General features: G+C 48.0%; 1 protein-coding gene across 6 annotated transcripts in view; it reads left to right on the top strand.

The window, feature by feature from the left end:
• ATXN7L1 (ataxin 7 like 1) overlaps positions 1 to 26,957 on the top strand; it is a 278,155-nt gene that overhangs the window by 213,808 nt on the left and 37,390 nt on the right. For all 6 annotated transcript variants that reach the window (XM_007982511.3, XM_038004524.2, XM_073009235.1 and 3 more), the window contains 2 exons: positions 1,013 to 1,235; positions 23,435 to 23,718. In XM_007982511.3, coding sequence (XP_007980702.1) covers positions 1,013 to 1,235; positions 23,435 to 23,718 — 507 coding nt within the window. The remainder of the gene's footprint in view (positions 1 to 1,012; positions 1,236 to 23,434; positions 23,719 to 26,957) is intronic.

Genomic DNA, 26,957 nt, shown 5'->3' with positions numbered 1-26,957 from the left:
TTAATTAAGCACTAATTATATGTGAGACATAAGAGAGCCAGAGAGGACTTAGGATTTCAGGAAGCTTTGTCTTTTTTAGGGTTTGGGATTCCTTCCTGTAATCACGTACAAAGTTTTTGGATAGGTGTAAAAGTGCATTTTGCTGGGGTCTTACATTTTTATCAGATTCGCTACTCTAAAACAATTAAGAACCCCATGGTGGGTGCACACTAGAACTGTACTTCATGCATCTGCTGTCCTGGTCAGTATCCTCATCCTGCCCATTCAGTCGAAAGCACAGGGGCTAACAGAACGTGAACAAGTGACACATCTCTGCCCAGAGCTCTGGTATTCTCTGTAGAACCTCAGGAAGTTGTGCTCGCCGGCCCAAGTCCATGCCCCACATTGCAGATTCTGGCTCAAGCATTGACATCCTCCTGCATGTGGCCCTCTGTGGACCCCGCGGAGGCCATAGCAGGGGTGTGTTGACACTGTCCTCTCAGTCCCAGGACAGCTGCTGGGCCACTTCCTCGCTCACAAAGTCCCTTTGATTCAAGCCTGCTGGTCCCTCTTACTTTAGTGCTCCTGCAGAGTGTCAGGTTCGAGAGTTTCCTGTTTGTTGAGAGTCCTGCCCTGTCCACTGCTGTGATGGACCTGTGGCCTCTGTGTAGCTGTCTAGGAATTGCTTTGGCTATGTGGGGTTATCCCACTGTTCAGGTGATACCCGGTGTCCCTCTGCTACTCCTGTGGAAGTAGTTTTGCAGAAAGATGACCTGGTAAATGCCTCCCGCGAGAACCTTGATGTTAGTTGAGCATGCCATTTGATACAGAAACCCAGAACATAAGTATTGCTAGCTGGTGGAATAGGAGCGTATGTCAAGACAAATCGTCTCATCAGAACCTAGGCTTCAGGGATGCCGATGCTGCAGGGAAAGTGCTTCTCTCTGCCTGTTGTGTTTGAGTGTATGTGAGTGTGTGAGAGCCTCACCTGCTACAGATGCTGTGCTGAGTTCTCTGCTTTCTGCCCCTGTAGAGAGAAGACACGGTTCAATGTGTAGACCTTCTCCCTCTCCAGTGTCTCCAGCCTCCAATCCCAGGACATCACTAGTACAGGTGAAAACAAAAGCCTGTCTCAGCGGCCATCACTCTGCCAGCAGCACCTCAAAGCCATTCAAAACGCCCAAAGACAATCTACTTACCTCCAGCAGCAAACAGCACACAGTCTTTCCTGCGAAAGGATCAAGGGATAAACCATGGTGAGTCAGCTGGCTGGCAGCCAGCTGCTGTCTGTCCCCACTGCTGTTCCTGTCACCACGGGAAACAGTATTTACCCTCTGGCTTTGTTCCTAGGAGTCACATGCAGGAATTTGGGGGACTGAGGAATGAAGGGACAGAAACCCAAAATGATGGAAAGATAAACCTAAATATTAAAGGGCATGTGGGACCTTCAGAGTACCATATGGGCCACGCTCATGCTTATAATCCCAGCACTTTGGGAGGCTGAGGCGGGTGGATCACCTGAGGTCAGGAGTTTGAGACCAGCCTGGCCAACATGGTGAAACCCCGTCTCTACTAAAAATACAAAAATTAGCGAGGCATGGTGGCATGTATCTGTAATCCCAGCAACTCAGGAGGCTGAAGCAGGAAAATTGCTTGAACCCGGGAAACGGAGTTGTGGTGAGCCGAGATCGCGCCACTGCACTCCAGCCTAGGCGACAGCGAAACTCAGTCTCAAAAATATTTATATATATACCCTGTGCCTGATGGGGAAGTTTTTTATTCTCTTGAGAGTTGAGCCAAGTTGTGTCTAAGAAAAGGGTAACAGGGAAATATTTCTCAGTTCTGCGGCCACCTCTCAATTTTCCACCCCAGTGAAGAGAAGCTCTGGTGTAAAATCAAAAGCACTGACGGTCTGCCTGGTGTGGAGCAAGGCCGCGGCCCTACCCCCAACACTGGGTCCCAGGTCCTGTGGAATAGTGGAATAGTGGAAAATCAGTGGAAAAATCAGAGGCTTTTGACCAGGCGTGATGGCTCACGCCTGCAATCCCAGCACTTTGGGAGGCTGAGGTGGGCAGATCACTTGAGGTCAGGAGTTCAAGAGCAGCCTGATGAATGTGGTGAAACCCCATCTCTACTAAAAATACAAAAATTAGCTGGGCATAGTGGTGCATGCCTATAATCCCAGCTACTCGGGAGGCTGAAGCAGAAGAGTTGCTTCATCCCGGGAGGCAGAGGTTGCAGTGAGCCGAGATTGTGCCACTGCACTCCAGCCTGGATGACAAAGTGAGACTCTGTCTCAAAAAAAATTTTTAAAAAATCTGAGGCTTTTAATTCATTTGGTTATCTCAGCCCTTACTAAAAACTCAGAAAAGGTTGCCTGTGGAACAGACAGTGAGGAAGCCAAACTTAAAACAAGGAAGATGAGTATCTTCAAATGCTGTTGGCACCCAGCTTGGAGTACTTAAGGAACTGGCTTCTGACAGCACCTCTACGCTTATCTTTCAAGCCTTGAGAAGGCAGAGAAGGGATAAGTGTGGAGTCCATCTGTTTTATGTATTTAAAGAAAAAAAGTGTTCCATCAATTAATGACAGTTAATTGCACTTAAGTTCATACCTAGGCAAGCTGTGGAGTAAAATCATCCATCAATGGGTTTGTCATTGCACACTGGAAATTATGATGACTTAGTAAAGAGCTAATTATGTCAGATCAATTACAGAGCCTCTTGTGATGGAGTGGAAAGGTATAGGCATGGCTGTGGAGGAGTTACCTGCCACGCAGCTGGGCCTCCTGGGCAAGCTTTGTTCTCCTCAGGTTGTTGGGATTGCAGGTCCATCCTGCAGGAGGCTGTAGCTGGTTAGGGAAGACTCAGCCTGAGACTGGTGGTTGCCCACCCACTGGCGATGTGAGTCTCCCAGTCACTACCCTGCAATCCGTCTTATCTGTGACCTGAGAACGTGCCTGAGAGTTTATTTACTGGGGCTGCGTGGTATCCCGATGTAACCACAAGCTCTGGAGTCACTGGCCTGGGCACAAATTTCAGCTGGGTGACCTTGGGCAAGTTATTTGATTGTGTTGTGCTTCCGTTTCCTCATCTGTAAAGTGGGGCCAATAATAGCTCTATTCCATGGGGTTGTTGTGAGGATTAAGTGAGCTAATTTTTATAAAGCAGCAGGCACAGTATCTGGATCATAGTGTATGTTCAATAAATAATTTAGCATAATGTCATCGTTATTATTATTATATCATCATGTGTGCCAAAGGACAGCACTTCCATCCTGGGATAAAGATTGACAAGTCAAATCTCTCTAAAAAAAATTAGAGAAATGGCTCTTCAGACTCAGAGTGAAGATAAAAAATGATTAAATAATTTATTCAGAGTCCAGAAATGAGCTACAGAGAAACAAAATAAGGAAAGCCAGGGAAGGAGCACATAAGTCAGGAGGAGACCCAGGGAGCTCGGGGAAGATCATCAATGAACGCTCCTTGTAAAAGAGCAAATGAGAGGTCTCTTGTAGCCCCACGGCACCAAAAAGCACCTGCCCAAAAGGCAAACCTTCAGGGCGACCACTGGGTTCAAATCATTGTCCATACTCAATCCAGTCTAACTCAACACACACTTCTTAAGACCTGCCACAGTCAAGTCCCCTTCAGCTAGGGGCAAAAAGTGGTTTTGAAAGAATCTGGCTGGGTGCAGTGGGTCACATCTGTATTCCCAGTACTTTGGGAGGCCGAGATGGGCAGATCACGAGGTCAGGAGTTCGACACGAGACTGGCCAGCATGCTGAAACCCCGTCTCTACTAAAGATACAAAAAATTAGCCAGGCATGGTGACACGCACCTGTAATCCCAGTTACTCAGGAGGCTGAGGTAGGAGAATTGCTTGAACCCGGGAGGTAGAAGTTGCAGTGAGCCGAGATTGCTCCATTGCACTCCAGCCTGGGCAACAGGGCAAGACTCTGTCTCAGAAAAGAAAGAAAGAAAGAGAGAAAGAAAGAGAGAGAGAAAGAAAGAAAGAGAGAAACTGAAAAAACTAGCCCAGGTCCAGAGATGAGCCACCAAGAGATTTGTAAGGAGGGAGATAGCTCGTAGTGAAAAGACTAGAGTGCTTACCTGTGGGAAGAAGAGAAAAGCATGAGTAATTTGCCATGCCTTTAAGTCGGTAAATATTCTGAGGACAGAACAAGTGGTGCGCCATGAATGAGGCCGAACCATGGACTGCAGTGGTCTCGAGACCTAACTGTCCTCACCTCCCATCTGCCTGGCTGTCGTCCATCTACCCACCACGTCCAGGAACATGTGTCCGGGAAGAGATAGAGTCTCCAAGTCTGGGAAGATTTGGCTTTGAGCCTTAGAGGGCTCAGCCTCAGTTGAGAGGTATCCCAGAGTGCAGCTCCCCAGACCTGTACTGAGCTAGGAGCAGGAAAAGCAAGTTCAAGTCTGGGCCCTGCCTCTAACTTTCTGTGTGTCCTTGAACAAGTCACTTTAATTCTCTGAGTCTCTTTTTCAAGCCTGAATATTTTGAAATTCTATATCACAGTCCTATCAAAAATTCACAAAGTTGCTCACTGCTTCCTGAATTAAAGAGTTAGTCCCTCAGCCCAACATAAGGGACCCTCTGCCAACTAGCTGCAACCCCCCAAAGTCAATACTGAACATCCAATACCACCCTATTATGCCAGATTTCCCCGTATCTCTACCCCTGCTACCTTTGCCTGGAACATCCAGCCATCTTTACTCAACATTTAATGAGCACTTATTGTAAGACTATGTGTGCCAACTCTACAACAAGCACGGGGGGTACACAGGGCCCACTGATGTCACACAAGCACCTTTGTGCAAATTAGAAAACGGTCTAGATGCAGGCCTGTACCAGGTGCACAGTTGACTAATGGCCTTCATCCCCTGCTCACTTCCTTAGCCAGGCCTCCTCTCCCAGTGCATAACCTATACAACTGTACACTGCAGCCCTGGGGATACAAAGTTAAGATACAGACACTGTCTTAGGGAGTCTGTAAATAGAAACATAAGCTAACACAGTACAAAGTGATAAGGACTATGAGATTGGTAGCAAAGGAGAAGGGCACCTAACCCAGGCTGAGGACTCAGAAAGGGTTTTTTCAAAAGAGGTCACTTCCGGCCAGGTGTGATGGCTCACACCTGTAATCCCAGCACTTTGGGAAGTCCAGGTGGGTGGATCACGAGGTCAGGAGTTCAAGACCAGCCTGACCAACATGGTGAAACCCCATCTCTACTAAAAACTCAAAAATTAGTTGGGCGTGGTGGCGTGTGCCTGTAATCCCAGCTACTCAGGAGGATGAGGCAGTAGAATCGCTTGAACCCCGGAGGCGGAGGTTGCATTGAGCCAAGAAAAAAAAAAAGGTCACTTCTGTTAAATTCAAAGGACAAGTAGTAGGAAGGAGGTAGACAAAGAGAATGGGATTAGAATGGTAAATTTTTAATGTTACGTCTATTTTACCACCCAAAAAAAAAAAAAAAAAAAATCTAACTAAGAGAGTAGGAAGGGTGTCCTAGGCAAAGGGAACAGAATGTGCAAAAGTATTTGCATGTGGGGAGAGGCAGGATGTGAAACTGAGTAGGGGAGTGAGGCCCAGATTATGAAGTTCTGCTGTATGTGTTAAGTTCAGGAATTTGGACTTCACCCTGGAAATTGCAAAGAGGCATTAAAGGAGCAGTTTTATGGTGTAGTCTGGTCACCTTGAAAGCCATGTAAAAGGATGGCTGGGGGTCACACAGGAAGCAGCAAGATGTCCTGGGTGAGGACATTGTATCACCCAGGCAAGGCGTGGTGACAGCCTGGTTCCAGGCAGCGATGTGTACGGAGGGGCTGGGTGAGATCAATATTAAGGAGGGAAAACTCCACAGGACTTTGGGGGTCATATGTAGGGCTGGAGTACAAGGGAAGGGATTAGGACAGCTGAGTTGTGGTCCTGCCACTTCCTCAAGGGAAGGACAGTAAGGGCCAGAGTTGAGGGAGGGAAGGGAAGGATGAGTTCAGCTGGGAAGTCAGTGGATTTTGAAGTGTCTGAGAAATATCTACAAAGAAATGTGAGTGGGCACTGAATGTTTGGAACCAGGGGTCAAGAGAGAGGTATGGGCCAGGACTAGAGAGTCATCAGTGTAGACGTGGGCATGGAAGCTGTGGGTATAGATGGTGCCTGCCAGGGAGGTATATGGTGTGAGAAGAACAGAGGCCAAGGGTGGTGCCATGGAGGATTGGGACAGGGAAAGAGGAGTCTGAGGGCGCTGGGTCTGCTAAGCCCAGGGTTTCCACAGCAATCATTCCCCTTCTCTCCTGGCCAAAATCCTTACCATTCTTATTGCCCATGTCACTGGCTACCTTCTCTCAATGCCCTTTCCTCATTCACTTCCTCCTTGCCAACAACCTGATATGCTCTCGCCTTTCTTTTAATCCCCAGAGCACTTAATTTTTACTTCACATGTGACACTTTCTCTGGTCAGCCATAGACTCCACTTCCTGTCTTCCTCCTCCCCAGTAGTTACTGCAGGGCCTCCTGTATGGTCACCTCTCACCAACTCAACAAGCATGGTTCTCATGTCAGTAAATATTCGTTGAATTGAATGAAATGAATGTGACCATTGAAAGGGATTCTAAGATTTCCATTCCTGGAGATGGCTGACCTTTTGTCTAGAATTGTTTAGACTAGCACTATCTGATAGAAATGTAATGTGTGTCACACATGTTAATTTTACATTTTCAAGCAGCCACACTGGAAAAAAGTACAAAAGAAACAGGTGAAATTAATTTTTTTTTTTTTTTTGAGTTGGAGTCCTGCTCTGTCACCCAGATTGGAGTGCAGTGGCGTGATCTCGGCTCACTGCAACCTCTGTCGCCTGGGTTCAAGCTATTCTCCTGCCTCATCCTCCTGAGTAGCTGGGATTACAGGTGCCCGCCACCACGCCCAGCTAATTTTTGTGTTTTCAGTAGAGACGGGGTTTCACCATCTTGGCTAGCCTGGTCTTGAACTCCTCATGATCCATCCGCCTTGGCCTCCTAAAATGCTGGGGTTACAGGCGTGAACCACCATGCCCAGCCATGAAATTAATTTTTAATAATAGTCATTGGCCGGGCATGGTGGCTCATGCCTGTAATTCCAACACTCTGGGAAGACGAGGCAGATGGATCACTTGAGATCAAGAGCTCGAGACCAGCCTAGCCAACATGGTGGAATTCTTTCTCTACTACAAATACAAAATAATAATAATAATAATGGTGGTAGCATTCCCCAGCTACTCAAGAAGCTGAGGCAGGAGACTTGCTTGAACCTGGGAGGCAGAGGTTGTGATGAGCCAAGATCCTGGCACTGCACTCCAGCCTGGGCAACAAAGCAAGTGAGACTCCACCTCAAAAAAAAAAAAAAAAAAAAGTTATGTGCCACATAAAAGCGTATTAGTCAACAGCAGTCCCATAAGATGATTATACCATATTTTTACTGTAGCTTTTCTACATTTAGATATGTTTGGACACACAAATACTTACCCTTATATTACAATTGCCTACAGTATTCAGTACAGTCACGTGCTATACAGGTTTGTAATCTAGGAACAAGTGGCTGTACCATACAGCTTAGGTTCAAGCACCTTTTATACTTGACAGGACAGAATCCTGCCCAGACCGGCAAGAAGAGGGTGATCCATCGGAAAAGTGGAACTGGTCACCCTTTTTTTTTTTTTTTTTGAGACAGGGTATAGCTCTGTCGCCCAGGCCAGTATGCAGGGGTTTGTGTTAGTTCACTCTATAACGTTAGCATGATGAAATCACCTATCATTGCATTTCTTAGAACATAGCCCCATCATGAAGTGACACATGACTATTTTATTTAATCTAATATATTCAAAATACTATCATTTCAACATATAATCAGTGAGATAGATTACATTATTTTCTTTTCATAAGTCTTCAAAATCCTGCATGTGTTTTATTACACTTACAGCACATCTCAATTTGGACACTAAATTTTCATCAGAAATATTTGACCCATTTTTAGATTTCATAAAAACTAGAGATTATAAAATAGATTGACATACCCAAGTTGTTCTAAATAGATTTAAACATTTTCTAATTACTGAATCAAGTATCTGTTCTTAAATTTCAATGAACTGAGCTTAAATGAAATTTGAAATCCCGTTCCTCAGTCACAGTAGCCACTTTTTATTTTACCTTTTTATTTATTTATTTATTTATTTTTGAGACAGGGTCTCACTCTGTCACCCAGCCTGAGGCTGGAGTACAGTGGTGCAATCTCAGCTTACTGCAGCCTCAACCTCCTGGGCTCAAGTGATCCTCCAACTCAACCTCCCAAATAGCTGGGACGACAAGCGCACACTACTGTGCCTGGCTAATATTTGTGTTTTTTGTAGAGTTAGGGTTTCACCATCTCGAATTCCTGAGCTCAAGGGATCCACCCACCTCAGCCTCCCAAAGTGCTGGGATTACAGGTGTGAGCCACAGCACCTGGCCCCCACAGTAGCCACATTTTAAATGCTCAGTAGCCTGAAGTGGTTAGTGGCTGCTGGATCTAGACACATAGGCCACTGACTCTGGGTGGGGCCCTCTGGTTTTTACAATTCAATGGTGTGTTAATTGGACTCCTCTAATCTCTTTAAAAGTTATACTCCCAACAGGAGTTGCTAAATTCCAGCTCCTTTCTCCCCTTGGCCTGATGCTGCTGGATCTGTGGTGGAAACAGACCTGGAAGACCTCCATCAGGCGGTGCAGAGAGCCCCCTGCCTAAGTTCTGTTCCATTGCTCCAAGTGAGCTCTGTATCGCCCCCTCCTGGCCAAGAAAGCATAAGCAGTGCCAACCCATGCTGGACCATGGCCCTTAGATTAGATTTCACAGCAGGTTAGGGCTGCCCTTTCCAAATAGCTCAAACTCACACGTACAGCAATGAAAACACGACTCTATCAGGCTGACCTCCTGGCATTCCAGCACAAGGTTAAATTGTCTGTGGTTTTGTTATTTTCTCCTTTATGTGGCTGAGTAGGTTTAAAAAAAAAACTGCATTACAAGAAAGGGGGAGGCTGGCGTGGTGGCTCACACCTGTAATTCCAGCACGGGAGGCCAAGGCGGGTGGATCACCTGAAGTCAGGAGTTCAAGACCAGCCTGGCCAACATGGCAAAACCCTGCCCCTACTAAAAATACAAAAAATTAGCCGGGTGTAGTGGCAGGCACTTGTAATCCCAGATACTTGGGAGCCTGAGGCAAGAGAATCACTTGAATCTGGGAGGCAGAGGTTGCAGTGAGCCAAGATCACACCACTGCACTCCAGCGTGGGCGACAGAGCGAGACTGTCTCAAAAAAAAAAAAAAAAAAGAAGAAGAAAGGGGAAAACACAGAGAGCATTGCCATGTTACCAGGTTTGTCCCCTGCAGAGCTGCCTGACAGCACTCACAGGCTGCCCAGCATCCCCAGCCCTGCACTCAGCCTCTCAGAGGCCCCTTCCACTAGTTCACTGTCCTGACAGTGGGGACCACCCCTACGGGAGCCAGAGGTCAGGGGTACCTGCCCACCAGCCCACAGCGTTGACATCTATGTAGTTGATGACAGTAGAGGGAGGTGGGCAAGATGACTCGGTCCCCAGGTAAAAATCAAGAAAGAGTTATGGCTGTTTGGCTGTTTTGAGCTACAATGAGCATTTCAGCCTTTACTTATGAGTCCCCGCTCAGCCATGGGACCAGACCCTGGCACAGTGACCGAGTCAGCCAGTCTGACTCTCCCAGCTGCTGTCACTTCGGCTACCCTGGTCTGGCCTGGCAAAATGATGGGGAACTCAGACCCACGGATGTAGGCTGAGGTGGGTAGGAGGCAGAGAGGAGGTAGGAGGAGGATTTCCTCCCCTGGATGGCTTCTTGCCTTCTCTTTGGGCCTTATCAACCCACACGTGTGTGTTGAATGCTAAATATGCTCAGCTATTAAAAATGCAGGAGATGAGCCTGCTGCTCCAGGAGGAAAATGAGCCAAAGCAAAAGAAAAATCAGCAGGCTCCCTGGCCTCCCGTGCGTGCCCTGCAGCAGGTGGGGGAGGGCTCCCTCTCCCCAGGTAGGCGGGGCTCCTCTCCAAATGCTTGGAATTACCAGGCGGGTCCTCCCAGAGTGACTGGGGCTGAGGGAGTGGAAGTGCTCTGGAAGTCTTCCCAGCGCTTTATGGAGAGGGAAGCGATCACTGAGAGGCCCCGGCCAGACGCCTGTGGGAGAAACTGGGCGGCTTATCTCTTCCTGCCTGGTGCTGGCATGAACTGGGGGCAAGACCAAGGCTCAGGATTGATGGCTCCCTGAAGACACAGGGAGTCATCTCAGGCTGTGAAATACGAGCAACCCGAGGAGCCGCAGACACTGCAAGGGCCCTACCCCTGTGACTGCCCTGTATTCCTCAGCAGGATTCTTGCAGTCGCCTCTCCCTGGCCTCCTCGCCCCTCACTCTGCCCATCCTCCAGTCCACCCCGCACACCCCACCAGAGTGATGTGAGCCCCTGCTCTGCCCACAACTCTTTGGTGGCTCCCACTTGTGTGCCTACAGAGTAGAATTTTAATGTTTTTGTAATGGACTTCAAGGGGAAGGGGAAAGAGAGGGTGGGGAGGTAGACAGACCAGAATATTCAAGCATCTGGGGGCTGCAGGCAGGGGCATAATGTCCCTTCCAGGACAGGGAGGCCATGGGAATTTAAACATGTAAGTGCTGCCTGCTCACTGGGTTTTCAGATGAGCAAAGGTAAGGACAATGGACAGCTCCTTGGGTGTAAACTGCAGCCAAACTTGTGAAGTCACAGAAGTGCTCAGAAATAGGGAATCCAGCCTAGGGAGAGAAAGTAAGACCAAGACAGCTGGGGAAGGAAGAAAATGGCCTGAAGCGGCCAGGCGCTGTGGCTCACACCTGTAATCCCAGCGCTTTGGGAGACCAAGGCGGGCGGATCACTTGAGGTCAGGAGTTCAAGACCAACGTGGTGAAACCCCATCTCTACTAAAAATACAAAAAAAAAATTAGCTGGGCATAGTGGTGTGTGCCTGTAATCCCAGCTACTCGGGAGGCTGAGGCACAAGAATCGCTTGAACCTGGGAGACAGGTTACAGTGAGCTGAGATTGTTCCACTGCACTCCAACCTGGGCAACACAGCAAGACTCCATCTCAAAAAAATAAAAATAAAAAAATAAAATGGCCTGAAGGAAAGAAGAGGGATGAGCCACAGAGATTAGTAACCATGGTCTTTCGTGGCTGCATAGCTCATTATGATTTTTAGATGTTTTCATAGCCCAATCCTATATGGGCCTAAAGACTATTTTGTGATGAAGATAAGAAAACAGAGGCCCAAAGAGATGAAGTGATGGGCTGAGATTACATACACAGTGGGACAGCAGAGGAGCTGAGACTTGATCCCTGGCCTTCTGGCTTCCAGTGTTGCAATAAAGAGCACCACCCTCAGTATCGCCTGACGTCAAGCCCATTCTGCCCTTCATTTTGTGGAATGACCTGGGGCAACCTTTCTCAGCCTCAGGCTTCACATCTATGAAATTGGGGGTGGAGATTAAACACAGTATTGCACGTGAGTGCATAACTGACTGCTCACACGTGGTAGGTGTGCAGCATGTGCCGCTATGAGCGCACACTTCACCTTTATCATCGCCCAGTCTCTTCTCAGAAGAGGAGAGGCAGCACAGCCCGATCCCCACCTAAAGCATTTGTTCTTACCGAGCATTGGTGGGGTGCCAGTTTGGTTTTTATTGTGTTATGTGATTTAACCTCCACCGAGAACATTAATTCATTCATCAAACATTTATCGAGCCCTTCCTAAATGCTAGATAATGTATAGGCTGCTGGGACAATTCCAGAGCGACATGTGTACTGGGACGGGGTTCCCATTGTCAGACAGCTCACAGTCTGGTCAGGACACATAGATGTAGAAATAAAACCTTGCCATAGGACATGATGAGTGCAGCAGAAACACCCAGGAAGGAACAGCAGGCACTGGGAGAGAAGAGGCTGTTTCCTCCGGATCTGGACAGATGGGGGAGTGTTCACCCGGAGAATGGGGGAGGGCACACCAGCAGGAGAGCCCAGCCCACGGAAAGGCACAGAGCCAGGCCGGAGCACTGGTGTTCAAGAAGTAAGAAGTCCAAAGAGGCTAGGGGAGAAGGTGGCTGGGGCAGGAGGGGTGGGGTGGGCCAGGCTGTGAAGGTGGTACTTGGACCTCTGGGCCGTGGGCCACCCACAAAGCCTTTCATGGTCAGATTTGCATTGGTAGCTGAGTGCAAACAGATTAGAACACACAGAAAGGCCAAGCCGGAAAGGTTGCAAGCGATGCTGAGGCCTGGACCTTTTAACAGCTGTTTAAGAGGTGGACTTTAGTCAGATTCACTTGTGAGTGACTGAATGTCGGGGAAGAGACGGTTTTTAAATGGATGCTGATGTTAACATAGTTTTTCGGTTGTTGTTGTTTTTGTTTTTGTTTGTTTGAGACAGAGTCTCCCCCTGGCTTGTAGACTGGAGTGCAGTGGCACGATCTCAGCTCACTGCAGCCTCCATCCCCTGGGTTCAAGCAATTCTCCTGCCTCAGTCTCCCAAGTAGCTGGGGTTACAGGCATACACCACCCGGCTAATTTTTGTATTTTTAGTAGAGATGGGGTTTCACCATGTTGGACAGGCTGGTCTCCAACTCCTGACCTCAAGTGATCCACCCACCTCAGCCTCCCAAAGTGCTGGGATTACTGGCCTGAGCCACCGCACCCGGCCTGATGTTGCTAACATAGAGTTTAAAAAAGAAAAAGTCTATTTAATTCGGGACAAAGAATATTCTGAGTTTGCTATAGGTCAGTGTGAAGACTAAACTTTTTTTTTTAATATGGCAAAAATGCCATTCAGAATAAACCCTTGAAGGTTTAAAAAGAAAATGCGCTTTGTTTTCTGGATGGAGGTGGTTCAGGTGCAAGGCTGCCTGCCCAGAACTGGATTCTAATACCAAAAAAGGAAAAAGCAGAGTGAGTGAGTGATGCCCGGGGGAGGGAAGGTGCTCCTGGGGGCTTTTCCTCTGGCAGGAAACTGGGAGCAGCAGGTGTCAGGGTACCTGGCCAGAAACTGGAGCACTGATAAGTAGCCTGGGATGCTTTGCCTTTTCCTTATCTCTCAGCGTGCTCAGAAAAAGCTTCTTGAAGGCCAAAGGCTTAGGATGGGAGCCCAGGGTCTCTGCTCAAGGTGCCAGCTCCCAGCCTTCCTGGCAGGGGGATGGAACGTGTTCTGTAAGGAGTTGCCCTGTCTCCCCTTGGGTCAGTGTTTCCTCCAGCACTGTTGGGAAACAGTAACTGTCTGGGCTGTACTGGCTGGAAGGCACTGCAGACAGAGCAGCTTGCAGCTCGAACAGCAGGAACCAATGACCTCTGGTGGCTGCCGAGGGGAGCGCTCCCGCTTGTTGCTCCAGAGAGGAGCCTGTTCTGGGCCAGTGCTGGGGACAGGGTACTTGGGGCTCTGCCTCACCCTGCACCAGCGCTCCCTGCAGAATGAAATTGCCTCCTAATCTCTACATTCTCAATTCCTGTCCTCCCAGGCTCTGATACCATTTCCTTATTGATGTGAATTTCAATGGCCATTCATTGGAATTGTGTGGCTCTTCGTTCTCATTTGTGGAGGAAAGGCACTGAGCAGGTGCAGTTGATTAGGTCTAGGGTTATCCTTAAAACTCTCCTGGACTCTACCCAAGGCCACACTGCTGTAGGCACAGCTAGTCCCAAAGGCAGCCTGTGCAGCATCATATCCCCTACTGCATGAGGGTTCGATTTTTTCTTTTTATCTTCTCCTCTTCTCTGACTTGCTGACTTTTTCACAGTCCTAGGGCACTAGGACTCCTCAGGAATGTCAGGACACTTAGCACTCCTTATTCACCCAGCAGGTTTGGAGACCACCTTCTGCTCATGCCCTGGGAAGCTGTGAATAACAGAAGTACAAGAGAGACTAACAGACCAGCAGGGAGATCTGCACTGGGGCCTCCTGCTTTCAGAAAATTGGAGCAGCCTAGAGGGGGGCTCGTAGAGTTATTTCTCTGGAAGGCATCTTTGAACCAGCAGAGAGCCCCAATGCCTAATATACTTCAGGGTTGCAGGAGACAATATGTTTATGCATGAGGAGGCTGGAGTTCCTCCTTACTCCTCTTCCAGAATGTCCTATCCAGATGGATCCTTTAACCCCTAGTCCAGGCTTAAGCAGTGTCTGGAATACTAGAGATGGAGAAGCAGGTGGGCTTGTGAAGTAGGGCTGACAGGTCCTGGAAAAGGGTCATTGAATCTGGCCCCACCTCGTTCTGCCTTTCTTCCTCACTGCCCCACCCAGAAGGAGTCCTCTAATCTGCATGAATGTGGAAGGCTGCTGCTCCCACCCTGTGCTGGTGCTTCTGCCTCCACCCTGTCCACCCCTCCTTCCATGGTGGGACCAGAAGGGACTAAGGAAGCAGAAGTTTTGTGATGGTGACCATGATTTGCACCCCACATATATACCCTACAAGTATAAGGTGGATGAGAGCAGATGCTGGGATCCTCTGTGCCCTTTTTGTTTAGTTACAGTTTATTGAGAGTCTGCTATGCGCCTGGCACTATGCTAGGCACTTGGTGTCTATTACCTCACTTAATCACTTCAAATATCTCTTGTTATCTTCATTTGACTGATAAGAAAACTGAGCCTGAGATAAGTTAGGCAGGGCAGCCACATATGTTTGTATGGGCTTTGCACTGCATGAGGCCACCCCACCAAGGCAGGAAAGTGAAAGCAGCGCTCACTCCTTACTAGGCCAGCTGTCCTCTTTCTCATTCTTAGAGTCCTGATAGGCTCACTGAGGCCCTGAAACAGGGTAGCCAGAAGGCTGTGATACTGTAATGCATCCAGCCACAGAAAAGGCAGGATTTGAGTCTAGGTTGGTCAGATTTGAAAGCCTATATTTCTAAACCTTATCCTCAACCATCTTCCAACACTCCACATTCTATAAATTTGCCAGAATATTGACAAGGCACAGACCTTCAATTCAGTCATACTTGTTCTCCCTGGTTTTATTTGATTTGCTTCTGGCCGTTTTTACAATTCTTCCAAGTCAGCTTGTTCATTTTTCCTCCCACCTAACTGACTCAGGAGGAAATCCCATTCTTCACAGCAGCTAATCATCTCTTAACCCAATTGAGGAGGAAAGTCTTAGCCCATCGTCCAAGTCACTGATGAAGACACTATGACCTTCTTGGCCGGCAGTGAGTCCCTGTCGAGCTCTGCATGGTACCACTCTAGACTGAAATTGAGCCCTGCCAGCCCATTTTTCTTTTGTCTCTGCTGCCAGCACCACTCACCTGATAGCTGTGTGGTCTGACCACATTTCCCCAGTTTACTGAAGGTGTGTTACATGGGAGAGAATCCAAAACTGTGCAAAGGCCGGGAGAGATTAGACACTATGCCTCCTCTCTAACCACCAGGCCTGACACTCAGCCACAGAATAATATTAGATTTATCTGGCAGATGTTCTTATTTACTGTGCTTTGTGGTTGAATACCTGTTTTCTGTTGGCTAAAGATGTTTACAGACAGGTCTTCTGAAAGTTTTCCCAATATTTTTCCAGACACACACGCAAAAATACCATTTATTCACTTGTCAGGATTTATGCAGTATCAACTGTATCTGTCATACCACAGTAGGAGGACTTTGTGTCTCTGTTATTTACCCTGATTCTTAGTGATTGCCTGCCCCTCAGCCTTCTCGAATCTCCCAAGTGTTTCTTCAACTTAAAGCATTTAGATTGGATATAAATAATTTCCTCATAGTAGCCGCCAAAAAACATCCAAGAGAGCCAAATTGAATTCCTTCTCCAAGGGCATTTTAAAAGAGGGTAAATTCCTTTTTATTTGGGATGAGTTAATGCTATCACTGCTTGGAAGCCAAGAGGCTGGGTGATATGGCCCTTCTAAGGCTCTGCCAGTGAGTCAGAGATTCTTAAATTTCTGCCAGGCCAGCAGCATAAGCACATAGGCTTTTGTCGAAGGAATTGGTGGAGGAAATCAGACAGCTGAGAACTCTCATCACACACAAAACCCACAGCACAAATACCATATGTCTTCAGGCTCCTGCCTGTCAAATTCATCTTTACCCTGCTCTGGTAAGTGAAGAACGGCTGGCAATAATTTCTGCAGACCTAGAGACATTCTGAACCATTCTCTTAAGGCATATCTGTTGATAATCAAAGAACAGATCATGATCACCAGGAAAGTGTAGCTGGCAGAAGGGCAGCTGGCCCTGCGGCACATTGGTGGCTCCTGCAATGGCACCGTCATGAGTCTCCACCTCTGTTCTTTTGCAGACATCACTGGGCAGGGAGGGGAATCTGCTTGATGCCAAGAGAACCATGTTTCTTAAAGCCAGAGGACCCGCCTTGATCTAGAAAGATAAATTCAGACAGGCCAAGCACAAAGGAAGAAGACGTGGGCAACTAAAGCAGCACAAAAGAAACAGAGGTAGATATCGCCCCCATGTAGCAAGGGGGATGAGGGAGGGTGTTCTCGGCATTGGGTTCCTTTCCCAGGACCGAGACAAAGGTTCAGAGATGATGAGGAGAGAACTACTCCCAGTATATTAGACACAGCAGGGGAACAGGCTGCAGCCCTGAGCTCCCTGAAAGAGTTCATCCCAAGCGAACAAAACAGGCATTATGAAAGCAGCAGGGGGAGAGTGGGGACTCATCTTTCCCTTTCAAACACTGCTCCACAAAGAAAGGACAATCGTAAGTTGATAAATGCAACTAATTGTGCAACTTTGGAAAGGGTGAACATGCATCCTTTAGACTGAAGAGAAAGGAACTTTGAACGGCTTTGGCTAAGCTCGGGGGTAACTGCCAGGCTTGTTTGTCACCTAAGCAAACAGCGTAATAAATTGCTGAGTCACCCATCAGGCTCTTGCCAACTCACCACCCCCTCCCAGGTCTCACCACCTGCACATGGAGGTGTTACTGTGATTAGACACAAAGAAGATGGGAGATGCCCATACTGTGAAAGCAGGGGTTAGAACCTTTTGGCTTCTTTCCAAATGGAAAAAAAGTCAGACGTGTCATTCAGGGTCCACAGCCATCTGGAAGGGGCATGCCCAAGGCTGGGACACTTTCCTGGCTGGGGAAGGTGACAGCAGAGGAAGTAAGGGGAATGCATACGGGGACAGTGAGAGGAAGCAGAGGACAATTCCAAGATGCTGGCTTCCCTGTGACTGCACTGTCCCCCTCTCTGCAGCATAGGCACACGTGGGATCTGTGCGTATGGGAGGTGGGGGGTGGGGCTCTTAATAGGCTCTTATGAGGCCCGGCGCAGTGGCTCACACCTGTAATCCCAGCACTTTGGGAGGCCGAGGTGGGTGGATCACGAGGTCAGGGGTTCAAGACCAGCCTGACCAACATGATGAAACCCCACCTCTACTAAAAATACAAAAATTAGCTGGGCGTGGTGGCGGGCGCCTGTAATCCCAGCTACTCAGGAGGCTGAGGCAGGAGAATTGCTTGAACCCGCGAGGTGGAGGTTGCAGGGAGCTGAGATTGCACCACTGCACTCCAGCCTGGGCAAAAGAGCGAGACTCCATCTTAAAAAAAAAAAAAAAAAAAAAAAAGGGTAGGCTCTTATGTCAGCTGGATCTTTTTGCTCAAGAAGGATCATCTCTGGGATTGGCTTTCCAGATTCTGTGGCACTGTCCTGTGACCGTTTCCTCCTTTGCTCTCTCAGTTCAGGACCTTGGGGCTATTGCCAGCTATAGTGAAGAAAGACTGGCCCGATGGCTGGCATGTATACTGGGGAAGAGGATGGCAAGGTCAAATGCCTTTCCCACCATCACTCAGCTGCCTGCTTCTGTGTCTTCTCAGTCCAGGCCAAGGCAGGTTCCCTTCAAGAGAAAACCCAAAGGTTTTGAGGGAGAGAAGGGATACCAAAGAAAAAGTATCAGGGACGGCTCCAGGTTCTCCTCCTTCACTCTTCTAAGCCCTTCCCCATTAGCTAATGAACACCCTTAGAACACACCCAAAAGAGCTCAGTCTCCCTTCTCTCCTCCTGCCAAGTCCTTTTACCTAACATCAGAGGTGTTTACTCAGTGGCCCAGCTCCTTACCGACTCACCTGGTCTTTGAAATCTTTGAAACATTCATGATCAGACTTTTTTCCCCAACGCTTCCCATTCTTCAATCCAGAGGACTGCACACCAGGCTGTCTTTCGTGTTTCTGATGGGCTCCAGTTTCGCATCCAGCTGAGTTCTGGAAGCATTGACAGTAGAGTATGAATGGGCCATACTCATTATATAGTGGAAAAAATTCCAAATTAGGAGACAGTCACAGACATTAGCTGGCCTGGCCCAAGCTCAGTTATACACAGTTGGGAAGGAGTGTCACCAAAGAGATGAGTCAACTGGCACAGTTCCAAATGTTGGGACCTGGTGCATCTGTGCTCGTGTGGCTGCCTTAAGGAGCACATTCAGAGCCAGACATTGACTTTAGAGGAGAAACGCAGACTGTGCTGTGAGAATTTGAGGGCTGCTTGACTTGTTTTTTTGTTTTTGTTTTTGTGTTTTGAGGCGGAGTCCCGCTCTGTCGCCAAGCTGGAGTGCAATGGCACGATCTCGGCTCACTGCAACCTCCGCCTCCCAGGTATAAGCGATTCTCCTGCCTCAGCCTCCCAAATAGCTGGGATTACAGGCATGCGCCACCACACCCGGCTAATTTTGTATTCTTAGTAGAAATGGGGTATCACCATGCTGGTCAGGCTAGTCTTGAATTCCTGACCTCAGGTGATCCACCCGCCTCAGCCTCCCAAAATGCTGGGATTACTGGCGTGAGTCACCATGCCCAGCTGGTTTTTTAAATGTATTTCCATTTGTACAGTTGCTCTGGATTATTCTATCCCAAGCATCATATCTTTGTCTGCTGAAGGCCTGAGGGCCTAACATCTACATAGGGCATTTTTCACAGAAACTAGAGGCATTATATTAACTCGTACCAGCTCATGCAACAAGACCTAGATCTGCAACTTGCAAGTTCTAATTTCCTTTCCTGAACTAACTTGGCTTCACAAAGAAATATTAATACATCACAGAAGGCTGCCCAGGTACTAGAGCACCTTCTCTTCTTACTAGCTGTCCGTGTGTTCATATCAACACTTGAAGTTTGATTTTTTTCCCTAAAGAAATAAAAGTCAACAGATCAGAACAAGGGTGAGAAATTAAATCAATAAATCTTTTTGAACAGAACAGATTCTTCTAATTTTTTTTTTTTCCAAGACAGGTCTCACTGTGTCACCCACGCTGGAGTACAGTGGTGCAATCCTAGCTCTCTGCAGCCTCAAACTCCTGGGCTCAGGTGACTCTCCTGCCTCAGCCTCTCATGTAGCTGGAACTATGTGTGTCCACCAACGTGCCCAGCATATATATATATATATATATGGTCTCACATGGTCTCACTGTGTTGTCCAGGCTAGTCTCAAATATCTGGCCTAGGCCGGGAGCAGTGGCTTATGCCTGTAATTCCAGCACTTTTGGAGGCTGAGGCAGGCAGATCACCTGAGGTCAGGAGTTCGAGACCAGCCTGGCCAACATGGTGAAACCTCATCTCTACTAAAAGTACAAAAATTAGCCAGGTGTGGTGGCAGGTGCCTATAATCCCAGTTACTTGGGAGGCTGAGGCAGGAGAATAGCTTGAACCCAAGAGGCTGAGGTTGCAGTGAGCCGAGATTGTGCCACTGCACTTCGACCTGGGTGACAGAGACTCTGTCTCAAAAAAAAAAAAAAAAAAAACCTGGCCTCAAGCAATCCTCTCACCCTGGCCCCCAAAACTCCTGGGACTACAGGCATGAACCACCACACCTGGCCAATATGTTTGAGTTTGGGGGGTGCCAGCGGGGTCAAGGGGCAGTTGAGACAGGGTCTTGCTCTGTTGCTGAGGCTGGAGTGCAATAGCATGATGACAGCTCACTGTAACCTCAAACTCTTGAGCTCAAGCGATCCACCTGCAGCATCCCAAGTAACTAGGGCTACAGGCACATGCCACCATGCCTGGCTAATTTTTATTTTTATTTTGTAGAGACTGGTCTCACTGTGTTTCCCAGGCTGGTCTCAAACTCCTAGGCTCAAGCAATCCTCCCACCTCAGCCTCCGAAAGTGCTAGGATTATAGGCATGAGCCACCACAACTGGCCACTGATACTTTTTTTTTTTTGAGACAGAGTCTCGCTCTGTTGCCCAGGTGGAAGTACAGTTGCATGATCTCAGTGCACTGCAACCTCTGCCTCCTGGGTTCAAGTGATTCTCCCACCTTAGCCTCCTGAGTAGCTGGGATTACAGGCATGCACCACCACCCCTGGCTAATTTCTGGTTTTTGTGGGTTTTTTTCCATTTGTTTGTTTGAGGCAAAGTCTCGCTCTGTCGCCCATGCTGGAGTGCAGTGGCGCAATCTCAGCTCATTCTAAGCTCTGCCTCCTGGGTTCACGCCATTCTCCTGCCTCAGCCTCCAGAGTAGCTGGGACTACAGGTGCCCGCCACCACGCCCGGCTAATTTTTTTTGTTTTTGTTGTTGTTGTTGTTGTTTTGGTTTTTTTGTATTTTTAGTAGAGACAGGGTTTCACCATGTTAGCCAGGATGGTCTTGATCTCCCAACCTCGTGATCCACCCACCTCGGCCTCCCAAAGTGCTGGGATTGCAGGTGTGAGCCACCACGTCTGGCCAATTTCTGTATTTTTAGTAGAGACGGGGTTTCACCATGTTGGCCAGGCTGCTCTTGTACTCCTGACCTCAGGTGATCCGCCCGCCTCAGCCTCCCAAAGTGCTGGGTTTACAGGGGTGAGCCACCGCGCCCAGCCTCTGATCTGTATTTTTAAAGTCAGGTTTATTGAGGTATAATTTAAGTTGTAAGAGTTTCGTCATTTGCATTTTTTTTCTTTTTTTTAGTTTGTACATGTAAAACATTTTTTTTTTTTTTTTTTTTTTTTGAGACGGAGTCTTGCTCTGTCGCCCGGGCTGGAGTGCAGTGGCCGGATCTCAGCTCACTGCAAGCTCCGCCTCCCGGGTTTACGCCATTCTCCTGCCTCAGCCTCCCGAGTAGCGGGGACTACAGGCGCCCGCCACTTCGCCCGGCTAGTTTTTTTTTGTGTTTTTAGTAGAGACGGGGTTTCACCGTGTTAGCCAGGATGGTCTCGATCTCCTGACCTCGTGATCCACCCATCTCGGCCTCCCAAAGTGCTGGGATTACAGGCTTGAGCCACCGCGCCCGGCCGTAAAACATTTTTAATTGTGGTAAAATACACATAACATAAAATTTACCATCTTAACCATTTTAAATGTACATTTTAATAGTATTACATACATTCACACTGTTGTGCAACCAATCTCCAGAACTTTTTTTCCATCTTGCAAAACTGAAACTCTATACATTTGTTCAACGGGCATAAAAAAAACTGCCCATTCTCCCTTCCCCCATTCCCTGGCAACCACCGTTCTACTTTCTGTCTCTATGAATTTGACTACTCCAGGTACCTCATATAAGTGGAATTATACCATATTTATCTTTTGTGACTGGCTTATTTCACTTAACATAATGTCTTCAAGGCTCCTGCCCGTGTCAGAATTTCCTTCCTTTTTAAAGCTGAATGATGCCACATTTTGCTTTACCCATTCATCCATTGATGGACACTTGGGCTTCTTCCACCTTTGGCTATTGTGAATAATGCTACTATGAACATGGGTATACAAGTCTCTCTTCAGGACCCTGATTTCTGTAACTTGTGGCTTTTTAAATGTGTCAAGGAATAAGCCTAGAAGAATTCTGTATCACCTTGTTTTGCATATTTTTATCATTTGGAAAAAAATCAGGAATGCAGCCCTAATTTCACCAGGTAATATCTGTCTAGCATCTTCGTGTGCTCACCCTCAAAGGGCTTCTTGTGCCGTTCTTCAGTGATAAGAGAGTGCTTTGAGAATTGCCATTAAATAGAAAGGAGCAGCAGTTCAGTTCTATCTCAGAGATTGAGACACTCTGATCAGGGATGGAACTGGCAGTGGCAGGGTTTGTTACCAAAAAACTGTCATTTTAGTTTCCCCTCACATGAGACTCGAAGCCCCACGTCACCCTTCCCCAGGCCAAGAAGGTACGTGGTCTGAGGGAGAAGTCTGTAATGTCCAGCCACAATCTGTTCCACTGCTCTGTGCCCTTCTCACTGGCAAAGATCTGTAACCAACAGCTGGGATCCTATTTCAAAGTCATAAAAGGGGCAGGGGCTGGGAGGGGGCTAAAATAATTTCATGAACAAGTTGATCAAAGAAATAATCTGTGAATGAATCTTAGAGAAAGGAGAGCCAGCCAGCCAGCCATGTGGACAGATAAGAGTCTTTGCCTGCCAAAAACAGCCCCTCTTTCCCGCCCTACATTGTCTGCAGGAATGTAAAAGCCATATTCTAGATCATTTGGCATTCAAATAGCTAAGTAGGCTTCACTCTCAGCTCAGAGATGACTGGGGAGCCCATGTTAGCATTCTCCCCTCCTGCCAGGAGGAAAAGGAATCCAGCTCAGGGACCAAAGCAAAGCTTATTCATCTCCTCTTTTAAGACCCGGAGATGGAGTTCTCCACAGCCCCCCAGACACAGGTCCTTCAGCGTTAAAGAAGCAGAGAAATCAAATGCACATCCCATATAGGAGAAATAGCAGGGAAGGGGGCTAAGGTGACAGATTCTGAAGAGTGAAGCACACCTTTGTGCTCTGCCTTCTTAAAATTCATCCTCTCACCTGCCAGCCTTGAGAATTGCCTATTTACATAACTAGCTGCCTAAAATGGAATATTGGATAATGCTACATGGCGGCTCACTCAATTTGAGCCCATCCCCAGGATGTGAGAGTGATCCAGAAGCTGTCCGACAGCACGCCATGCAGCACGCTGGCCTGAAGCCATGCCTCCTTGTGGTGTGATCCTGTCAGCACTCCGGAGCTAAGCAGATGTCAGGCCCGATCCGGGCCGGGCTGGGGGACTAGCTGAGCAGTGGGGGGAGGGGGCGTGATTCAGCAGTGGCACACTGTCTTCAGGGGACAAATGGTATCTCTTCCTGAGCTTCACAGCAGGTGCCTTGTTCTGCCCAAGGTGCTGTGTTGGAGACAGCCAACCTATAGGACCCGGGAAGGGGGGAGTTGCAGGATCTATGGGGACAGCTCAGCACGGGCGGTCATCAGTCAGCCCTGATGCCACCCCTGGCACTGTGCCAGCCTCGCATCCCCTGTTGATCCTTTCCAGAGCACAGAACTCTCTCCCATCAAAACTGGATTCATGCTGCTTGCTTATAGAAGGAGTATAAATAAGTGATAAGGAAATGTTCTGATAATGATAAGTGGGTATGGTTCCTCAGCAGACTAGATGTATCAAAGAAGGCAATTGTGCGTGTTTGTTCATTTATTTTTCAGCGTTCCGGTTCCTGTAGTCAGTTTAGAGAAAATTCCTAACCTAGTGAAGGCAGATGGTGCCAATGTCAAAATGAACTCTACAACCACTACTGCAGTTTCTGCCTCCTCCACCTCATCCTCTGCCGTCTCCACCCCTTCTTTAATTAAGCCTGTCCTGATGTCCAAGTCAGTGCCACCTTCACCAGAGAAGATCTTAAATGGCAAAGGAATTCTGCCATCCACCATAGACAAGAAACACCAAAATGGCACCAAAAACAGCAACAAGCCTTACAGGAGACTTTCAGGTATGTGTCAGTGTCATCAGGGTCTGACTCAAGATTAGACTGAAAGGGAGTGGCAGCCATAACCAAGGACTGATGTGCTCTTATCATTAAGCAGGTCTGTTTCATTTTAAGCGGGATGCAGAGTTTACCTGCAAGTAGGAACCCCACCTAAAAACGCAAGGGAAAACCAGGTCTTTTCTTCCCTGGGCAGATGAAGTCCCTCACTCAGTTCAGTGCTTAGTGGGAGTTCCCCTAGCAACCTGGGAGGCAGGGTGCTCTGCACCGACCTACTCTGTAGATTCCGAGGGTCTTGTGAGCAGGTGATTCTGTGTATCCATATCATGCAAACAGACTGAACTAGCCCTGGCTTCCATAGAAGCTTCACTGCTGGGAAGCTGGACAACACACAGGGATCTCATGGTGCCTCAAGGCATGTGAGGGACAGCCCCGCCAGCAGCTGTGCTGCACAGGCACACACAGCCTCTGTCCTTTGGCCTCAGGAGTTTCCAGGTTGATTCTGCAGTTGGGTTTACAACTGTCTATCCCCCATAATCAGGTTGGAATTCCCAAACAGGAACACTAGGGCTGGCACAGCCGATAGGGTGTTGGGACGGTCTCTTGTGGGTCTACTCCTTGGTTGTCTGAGCAGACACTGGGGTGCTGGAAGAGGCACATGGGATGATGGTTATCTGATGGTTATCTTTTAGAGGCACTTATATGGGTAATGTTTGCTTTGGATCTATCTGCTGTAGAACTAAATCGGGCAGTTTTTACTCTCTCCAAAAGACCAGGAGAAGCTATATATTTCATAACTTCTTCACACATCATGGGCACTCCCTGATGGTGGCCAGAGAAAGTAAAATGCAGTGACAGCCACCCTGTGACAGAGAAACTGTCCTCGGGTTAAGCTTGATTTGTAAGCACCCAAGGAATTGTGGGTAATTTTTATTGTCTACTCTGTATTTGTCTGTAGTTCTAGTTTTTCTATCTTTCATCTGTAACTCTTTTAAAAATTATGTCTGAAAAGTCCCTCAGGCCCAAAGCATTCAAATAAAGCAGGTATTGTACCTTGCACATCTTTGCCTGCACTGCTCACCCACTGTCAAGAAAGAAAGGTAGAGCCTGTTGCTCTCCCTAAGCACTGTGGGCCTCACGGTTTGGGCTGGAGCCCCCAGCGCCTGGCTCTTCCTGAATAGAAAGCTCAGTTTCACTCTTTAGAGGTGGTAACAACATCCCCAGAAAACCAGTAGGCGTGGGCACAGTGGCTGGAGGCTGAGGGGTCCTCACCATAGCAGAAGCACAGCCTTGGCTTCCAGCCTGTAACCCCATCTGAAGTTGTTTGGGGATTTTTCTGCCGCGCGTTGTTTTTGCATTTTGTGGATTGTCTTGTCTCTTTGGGTCTTTTGCTTGTTTCTGCCTCACTTTCACATTTGGCAGCCAGCTCCTACCCCCAGCCAACAGCCTGCTCAGCTCCAGGTCGACGTGAGGCGCTGGTGTGGGACCAGGCACATGCCTGACTCTGACAGACCCAAGAAAAAACACCACACCAGGCAGCCTGGCCAGAAAGGGCCCCGAGCAAACCAGCATCTCCAGGCCTAGCAGGTTTTTTTTCTAAGTGAAGCTAAAAAAAAAGAGAGAGAAAAGGCAGACAAAAAGCAAAAAAGCAGGGAGGCGTTTTGGTAACCAGCCAGGGAATCTGTCTTGGGTATAGAATAGTTTTCTTGTGCACATCATTGGTAACACCATTGCAACCTCCCCATGACCCTCAAAGCTTTGAAAATTGAATACATTCATTTATTATGTTATAATCTGAGCATTATTATATGCTCGGAGTTCACTCCAACAATTTCAGACAGTTTTCTGGCTAGGTAACCTTTTTTGAGTTTGCAGCCATTCAAGGGTCTTAAGAACATACCACCAATTTCTGTATACCCCGTACCACCAGCAGCACTGCTGCCAGTCTCCCCACATGCCCAGAGGGCTGTGTCATTCCTGCTCTGCAGGACTTACGTGTTTGCTTGGTGCCTTCCAGAAACAGCACAGGCCATCCAAGAGGTGGAATTTTAAAGCCCAAAGGATCCTTAAGAGATCACCTAGCCTGGGCAATGTAGTGAGACCCCGTGACTACAAAAAAAAAAAAAAATTAGGCAGGTGTGGTGGTGCATGCCTCTAGTTCCAGCTGCTCAGGAGGTTGAGCCCAGGAGGTCGAGGCTGCAGTGAGCCTTGTGATCACACCACTGCACTTCAACCTGGGTAACAGAGTGAGACCCTGTCTCAAAAAATAAAAATGAACAAAAGAGATCACCTCACATCCCCTCATTTTAAAGGTGAGGACAGCATGATTGCCATCCTGGTGGGGGTGAAGGACCCAAGATGGACATAGAAAGAACAGGCTTCTTAGAAGTAACCTCCACACAAACTGTCCACAGTCAACTGGAAGGCAGGAGCTGAGGAAGCCTGGCCTCTCCGCACAGACATTCTTCATCCCACGAGGGCAGCCTGCCCTGTTTTATTCCCACGTGAAACATCAGGCCCAGGGCAGTGGGGGCAGGGAGCAGCTGTGAGATTAGCAGGCCCTGCCCTCTCTGCACCTTCAAGTTCAGCCTTCTCCCCTGCCCCTGCCTGTAACACTGCCAGAGTGCCCCTCAATCAGGTAAATGGTGTTTGTGGTCAGCGAGGCTGTGTGCAAAGCCTGCGCTGAGGGCTTTGTCAAGCGTGAGAGAGGCAGGTCACTCCGACATGTGAAGGAATAATCTTCCACTTACATGGCTAAAACTAGCAGGAAGGCAGGAACTGGAGTCAGGGTGTCTGTACTCTTGGAGCAGCCCAGGAAAGGGGCCACTGGGTCTCAGGTGGCTCTCCCTGGTCTGCAGCCAGCTCTGCCCAAATGCCAAGGACCTGTGGAACCATTGCAAGTAAAATAAAGCATTAAGAGCATTAAGAGCAGCACGGCTCCTCTCCTTCCCTTTGGTCCCCACTCCCACCCTATTCCCCAACCCTTGTGCTGCATTCGGCATTGCTGCCGAAGCTAGACTTGGGAACTCTGGGTTCAGAGGGGAGCACGATTTTCCCCGAGTGTTCTGGAAGCACTTTAGCAGCTGGTTGAGAAAACAAAAAACAAAACAAAACAAAAAAAACAAAAACCAGATTGCCTGACAATGTCTCACTTGTTGGTGCAAATGTGCATTTTTTTTAAAATGTAGTCTTAATGCCAAATTCTATTTAGTCTCCTTTTTTCTTATATTTTTTGTTTGTTTCTT

This window comes from Chlorocebus sabaeus, chromosome 21, assembly GCF_047675955.1.
Source record: "Chlorocebus sabaeus isolate Y175 chromosome 21, mChlSab1.0.hap1, whole genome shotgun sequence".
Taxonomy (NCBI): domain Eukaryota; kingdom Metazoa; phylum Chordata; class Mammalia; order Primates; family Cercopithecidae; genus Chlorocebus; species Chlorocebus sabaeus.
This window is presented reverse-complemented; position numbering and strand designations above follow the sequence as displayed.